Source organism: Prosopis cineraria, unplaced genomic scaffold (assembly GCF_029017545.1).
Source record: "Prosopis cineraria cultivar Desert tree isolate PC_DT_omini unplaced genomic scaffold, ASM2901754v1 PC4, whole genome shotgun sequence".
In the NCBI taxonomy this organism is placed as follows: Eukaryota; Viridiplantae; Streptophyta; class Magnoliopsida; order Fabales; family Fabaceae; genus Prosopis; species Prosopis cineraria.
Window position 1 is genome coordinate 40,098,736 of NW_026555335.1, and position 7,065 is coordinate 40,105,800.

The 7,065-nt window shown below is 28.5% G+C and overlaps 1 protein-coding gene across 1 annotated transcript; it reads left to right on the top strand.

The window, feature by feature from the left end:
• The first annotated feature begins 5,148 nt into the window (after nt 1–5,148).
• Nucleotides 5,149–5,934, top strand: LOC129309451 (60S ribosomal protein L27a-3-like). Its single transcript, XM_054951033.1, has one exon. The coding sequence runs from the start codon at nt 5,230–5,232 to the stop codon at nt 5,668–5,670; it is 441 nt and encodes a 146-aa protein (XP_054807008.1). The 5' UTR covers nt 5,149–5,229; the 3' UTR covers nt 5,671–5,934.
• Nucleotides 5,935–7,065: the final 1,131 nt, after the last annotated feature.

Consider the following 7,065-nt stretch of genomic DNA (forward strand, 5'->3'; position numbering starts at 1 on the left):
GAATTTTTTTAGTATTTTTTTTCTCATCTTATTAATTTTCATAAAATATAATTTCTGTCTTTTTCTTTTTTTAAAAAAGAACCTTTACAGAAATCTACCAATCTAAATTTCAGGGGATTTAAATCTCATTTTAAATTACATTTTTTTATATATTATTTTAAGAGAGAACATGATTAATAGTGTTTGGCAAGGAGTTGTATAGCACATGATTATCATGGTATTTGAATCATAATTTTTAAAAAACTAACAATTATACAGATTGATCTGCTCATCAAGTTTATTAAAAGATATTGATATTAGGATTCTTAACAACTCATTTTTTGGTGTCTTAATCTTACTTTCCTTACACTATTTATTTCTGTAATCTTGTTTTATGAAAGAAGTTTAAGCTTTAAAGTAATATATTTTAGGAAAAATGACAATAAAATTCTTAAAAAATATATAAATAATAATTTAGTCTCTTGCAATGTTATAATTCTTTTGAAGTTTTTAAGGACTTTTCAATCATTAATGAATTCTTATAAATTATCAAATTGTCCTTATTGAAAATAAATGATTCACAAGTTTTGTTTAAATATTCACAATTTTTATTTTTATATTCGCAATAATATCAAATTGTGATTTGTTGTTGTATTGTTGCGAATATAAGAAGAAAAGTTGTGAATATTTAAACAAAACTTGTAAATTATTTATTTTCAACAAGAGTAATTTAATAATTTATATAAATTCATTAATGATAGAAAAGTTTTTAGAAACTTTAAAAAAATTATGATATTTTAAGAGATCAAATTAATATTTTAGAGGTATTGTTTTTGTCCTTTTCCCTATATTTTATATTATCTAAGAATCATAACTAATATCATTTTTTCCAAGGCCCTAGATGCTAACCCAATCTCTAGTTGAATTGCCCAAGAAAAACTGATTAAATCATTACCCTTGGGTTAATCATAAATAATCCCTTGTAAATACCGAAAATAACAAAGAAGGGGAGAATATGATTCCTTGATGACTAGGTTAAAAAAGAAGAGAAAGAAGCGATGGCATGTGAGCGCCAATCATGGCATTGTTGAGTGACACACAAATTATACAGGTGCCGTGCGAAAGTTGGCTCCAGTGCCAACTAGTGTGAGTTACTAACGTCACTTGTTAGGAATGGATCACTGGTACAAGAGTGGCCAAAAAAATATATTAGTTATTAAATTTAAATTTATTCAATTTAAAAATTTTCATATCAATTCAAGTTTATTTATATTTAACATTCTAATACATTAAAATATTTATAATATTCCTAATTTTTACCTTAATTTAATGTATTGAAATATTTTCACATTACTCATATAAATAAGAATATCAAAAGAAAAATATCAATAAATGTTGCGTTGAATTTTTAAAAAGATATATAAAATAAAAGGAGAACAAAAAAGCCATTAAGGATATTTTGTTTTTCTTGACTACAGGGCAAGTGAAAACTCTAATGCCCCGTTTGATATTATAAAAATGATGTTGATGAAAATAAAAATGAATATAAAAATAGAAATAGATATTGAAATGAAAATAGATATAGAGTTTAAAAATATGTTTAGTATGTTTATAGAATCTTTATATAACTTTTATTAAAAATATATATTCATAATGTTAAAAGACCCAAACACCCTTGCTGAAAAAAAAAACCCTAGATTAACAAAACCAGTAAAATACCATCCACTCCTATCAAAGACACCAATCCCCAGCGGCAGTGCAACACCACCATCCATCAGCAGCACAAATTGAAAAGTCTTTCAAGGCAACAACAACAATCTTAAGATGAAGCAGTTGATGACAATGAATTAAAGATGTTGTTGGAGATTTTGGTTGCTATTGTTGTCAGATATTTGGATGAGATTGTCAATTTGGATGAAGTCAAAGACAAGGAAGAATGAGAATGAAGTGAATAGCGAAAGGAGAAGTCAAAGATGATGAAGAATGAAGTGAAGAGGCAAGATTTGGTCGTTGTTACTATTGGAGATCTAGACAGAGTCGAAGTCAAAGATGAAGAAAAAGGAAGCAAAGAGGAAGAGTCTAGTGATGATGAGGAAGAGCTCGCTGCCACCATCTTCCCTACTCACAATAGACATACGACACATAATCATTGCTGGCATCTTCCCTGTTCTCTGATGTGGTGTCCAGTGATGATAAGAGATGAGGAGGAAGGGCTTTTCTGTCAGTCCGGTGACTAAGGGAGACAAGGAGTCCAAAAATAAGAAGGGAAAAAGTGATACAAATTTGACTTCCATTCAATTCCATAGGTCGACAGATGAAATTCATTTCTGTCATTTTTGATTGAATTGAATTCCATATAAAATTAAAATACGACATACCAAACAATTTAAAATTTGATTTCCACCTCTAATTTCATTTTTATGCTCCCCGTTTCCAGTGTACCAAAAGATAGTAGAATAAAAAAACCCTAATAACAGTCATGGGTTTGAAGCCAAGATACTTTGCAAAAGTTTCCATCCATTTATCAAGACAATTAAATTTAAAATATTTGTAAAAATAAGAAATTTTAATAATTTTTTTATTTTTCTTCAAAATTTGAAAATTATATTAGGATACCTGATAAACTCAAAACTAATTTGGACTAGCTTCCTTGATTCTTTGATTTTTTAAATTTCCTACCGTTTAATTTTGCATGACCTAATTTTTTTTGATGGATTTGCACAACTTAATTTAGTGTGTGTTTGTTTTTCATTGGTAAAAAATCAATTTATCAAAAATTTATTTGACAAAAATAAGTTAAGTAAAAGTTAATTGTTATAACAAAATTTATGTTTGAATATATTTTTTTAAAATTTAATTTGATAAATTAAAAATTGTTTGGATTGTATAGGGTGAAATATACTTTTGAGTACACAATTATAAAAAAAAATTAATTTATAATGATTTGTAGATGTAGCATATTAAAAATGTTTAAAAAATATGATAAAAATTTTAAATAACATAAAATTTGATGTGTTAAATAATAAGAATAAAAAATATAAAGTTTGACATATCAAAAAATGCTATATAATAAATAATTCAATATATATTAATATTGAAAATTAACATGATTTTTCAATTTATAATATACAAATTGCTCTTTAATTAAATTGCAAACTCTATTCATCTCTATCATCATAAGGGTCAATCATATTTTCATCCTTAAAATGCAAAAAGTCAAAATTAGTTTTAAATTTTCTTCCAATAAAATTATGTATAACTATTGTAGCACCAACTAAATGAACTTGCATTAGATACAAATAACTAAATAGGTGATATAAGATTGCAAATATATTTTTTTAAATCCCAAAGGCTATTTCAATCGTGCACCTTAAACTTGAGTAATAATAGTTAAAAATCTCATTATCATTTGCAAATTTAGATGAACATCTAAAATTTAAGAGGTGATACCTATAACATTTATAAAGACCTAAATATCTGCTAGATGTTGGATAGCCAGCATCCAATAAAAAATATTTACCTAACAAATAAAAAATAGAAATTATAGAAATGAATTAAATATTCTTTTTTATCAATATAGAAATTAATTAAAAGTTCAAACAGATGATTTTAAATTGATTAAATATTAAATATATTTTGAAATAAATGTGGAAAATTCATATTCTGTCTTGTGAGTGCATTGTCAAATACACCAAAGAAAAACCAGGGATAGCACGGTCAGATGAGAAAATGCTCTCACTATACATCTCTATTTCAAATGCCCCCAAATTCAACGTTGCCAAATCCATTTTCAAAACATTTTACAAAATTAGTTTACACATATTATAATCACCCAAACAATATTTGGGATTTGAAAAGCAGGAAAAGACTTTTGAAAAGTGAGAAATAACAAATCGAAACACAACCTTAATCAAAACCAATTAATGAAAGATAATTTTTAAAAGTTTTGCCCTCTAGCCTACTTCTTAGGCGCAATCAATACGTCTGTATTAATCCATATATAATATAAAATTAATATAAATTATATGATAAATTGGCTTGCCAGTTGAAAAAATTGTGTCGAAAAAATATGAATTAATTTTTTTAAAATTTAAAAGTATAGTTAGTTCACATTAATATATAAATAATTTATTATTAATATACAATGGGTTTATCATTAAAATTTTAAAAATTTATAAAGTATTTATCATTGATATATAATTGTATATCATTGATAAATATAATAAATTAATTATAATATAAAATATAATAAATGTTAGGCTGTTTGTTTGATTTGATATTATAACATGATTGATACCTATAAAAATTCCTAAATTATATCATTCACAAGTAACAAATATCATAAGTAATTCAGCCTGAGCATGTAACTTTATATTGTCAAGCATAAATAACGTTATTTTAAAGCAAGATAATTTCTATAAAATAATAATTTAACACGAGGGTGGAGCTAAAAATACGAGCTAAAATTAGGAACTAGAAATATGTTGTCTAACGTAAAATAATGTCTGGGCCGTTTTGCCAGCCCAACAAATTTTAACACTTCTTTTCTCTCCTCTTTTTACTGTTCTTTTTTCCTTCCCTTTCATCTCCTTTCATAAAAAGGAAAAAAATCAACATCTTAAAAATGTAAAACATTATTATAAATATAAGTCCGCAGGATTTTATTTTGATGAATAAGCACAAGATACATGATTTAAATAACTAGTTTGATACATTATACATGGTTTGAAAAAACACAAGATACATTGTTTGAATATTAAATAAAAAATTTGATACATTATACATTGATAGAATAAATGAATGCAAATGGAAGAATCCAGCTTAAATAATATAATTTTGTTGATAATTTTTTTTTGCCCAAAAAAAAAAACATGTTGATTACTTGGACTATGAGTTAGCCTATGGAGCAGCGCCCCCCTTTTTTTAATTATTTAAGGATATTTTTTTAACAGCGATAATCTTATTCAAGATATAATAAAATCTGATATATAAACATTTTTTTAATAGGAATTTAAATTTTGATTTGTTATTAATTCTTTTACTCTTTTTTTTGTTTTGTTTTGTTGTGAGAGAGAGAGAGAGAGAGAGAGATTATTCTGGTGTTGTACAACTGGGCTGGCCTACTAAGCCCACCAAAAGTGCTCAAATCTTAAAAACAATCTCATGTAAATACCGAAACCCTAATTTGGTCCGAGCTGCAGCTCCGTGGTTGCAAGTCAGGAAGGAGGGAAGAGAAGAGGAGCAAGGAGGATGACGACGAGATTTAAGAAGAACAGAAAGAAGAGAGGGCATGTGAGCGCTGGACATGGCCGTATCGGGAAGCACAGGAAGCATCCGGGAGGTCGAGGTAACGCCGGCGGTATGCACCACCACCGAATTCTCTTCGATAAATACCATCCTGGTTATTTCGGTAAGGTTGGTATGCGATACTTTCACAAGCTTCGCAACAAATTCTACTGCCCCATTGTCAACATCGACAAGCTCTGGTCCCTTCTTCCCCAAGAAGCGAAGGATAAGGCTTCCAAGGATAACGCCCCTTTGATTGACGTCACTCAATTTGGGTACTTCAAGGTGTTGGGCAAAGGGGTTTTGCCTGACAACAAACCCGTCGTCGTGAAGGCCAAGCTCGTGTCCAAGATTGCTGAGAAGAAGATCAAGGAGGCCGGAGGAGCTGTTGTCCTCACTGCTTAAGGTTAAAATGTTGTATTACAACTTTGTTGAAATTCCGATGTTTTTAGACACTATCAATATCGATTTTGAATTATTGAGACCTCTGATGTTGTTTTCAGTCAACATGTGAGGATTTAAATATATTTTTATTAGTTAGCGTGAACTGGCCTACTTGCAACACATAATATTTGATTTATTATGGCTTATCTACCTTGGACAAGCTAAACATGATCATAGGTTCTATGTGGCAATACATTGTTTGGTTGGGATTTTGATTTTTGAAAATGCATACGAGCTCTGCTACTTTGGTCTGCATAATTTGAGAAGAATATTAGGTGATCGTCCGACGGGATCTGACTTAGTTCAATGCACAATTTTTTTTTAATCTTCTTGCATGGGTAATAAAGTCTTGCTATGTATCTAAGAAAAATTAAAAGAAAAAAAGATATCAAGAGTTTTTTGTTTTTTTTTGTCTCATATACATCTAAGTTCACTCACCTCTTCTACCAATGAGATTGAGCTAATAGTGTGGCTTTTATCTATTTGATTATATAGAAAAAATTACATCTCATCAAAGATCAAAGGCAATGTGATGGGAAAATCAGTTAATTGTTACAAGACTCATTCTAGCACGTGTATAAAGGTTTTCTAGAGTATGAATCTTAGCTTAATTAAGAAAAAGTTGTCATTCTAGCTTTTGTCCTACAACCCTTAAAACACAATTTTATTATTAGTTATAATAAATATTAACCTTTCAATAAATAATTGATCATTATGTAAGTCTAACCTTTTCATGCATTAAATGGGGAGTAAATGTTTGAATAATGTTTGTTTTGGATCCTATGGAGATTTTATTTTCGATTAAATTGAAGAGGTAATTTTGGTGCATGGAAGGCAAAGGGATCAGATGAGGGTACCATTCTTAAATATGAAAGTTAATATTATTCATCCGAGGTTTTTTTTTGGGTGGGGGGGTAGCCTAAACGTATTTGCTCCAGAAGTTTTAATTGCATCCAGTAATATTGTAAGTTAGTGTGTACATAGTTGTTGCTATGCCCATATCTACTACAAGTTTTTTTATGGTTTTATGTTGATAATTGTGGTTTCACTGTCTTTTAGACCTTCCTCTAATATAATTTTTATAAAATATAAATTTTATTCATAATATGTAGTAAAATCTAGTTACTGAAAGAGCATAACCTCTTCCCTTTTGGATGGACACTACTTCATACAGTGAGCTTCCGTGTGGTATCTTTTGATTCTAGGGTCAGTTTAAATTTTTTGTGGTAAATGTTCATGTGAAAAGATTGAAATTGGTAATAATTCAATTGATTATGATCTAGATTCCTACTCTAGAGGCTCCAAAAAACGAACCAAAAACTGGACTTACATGGGTTCGGTTTAACATCAGATTCA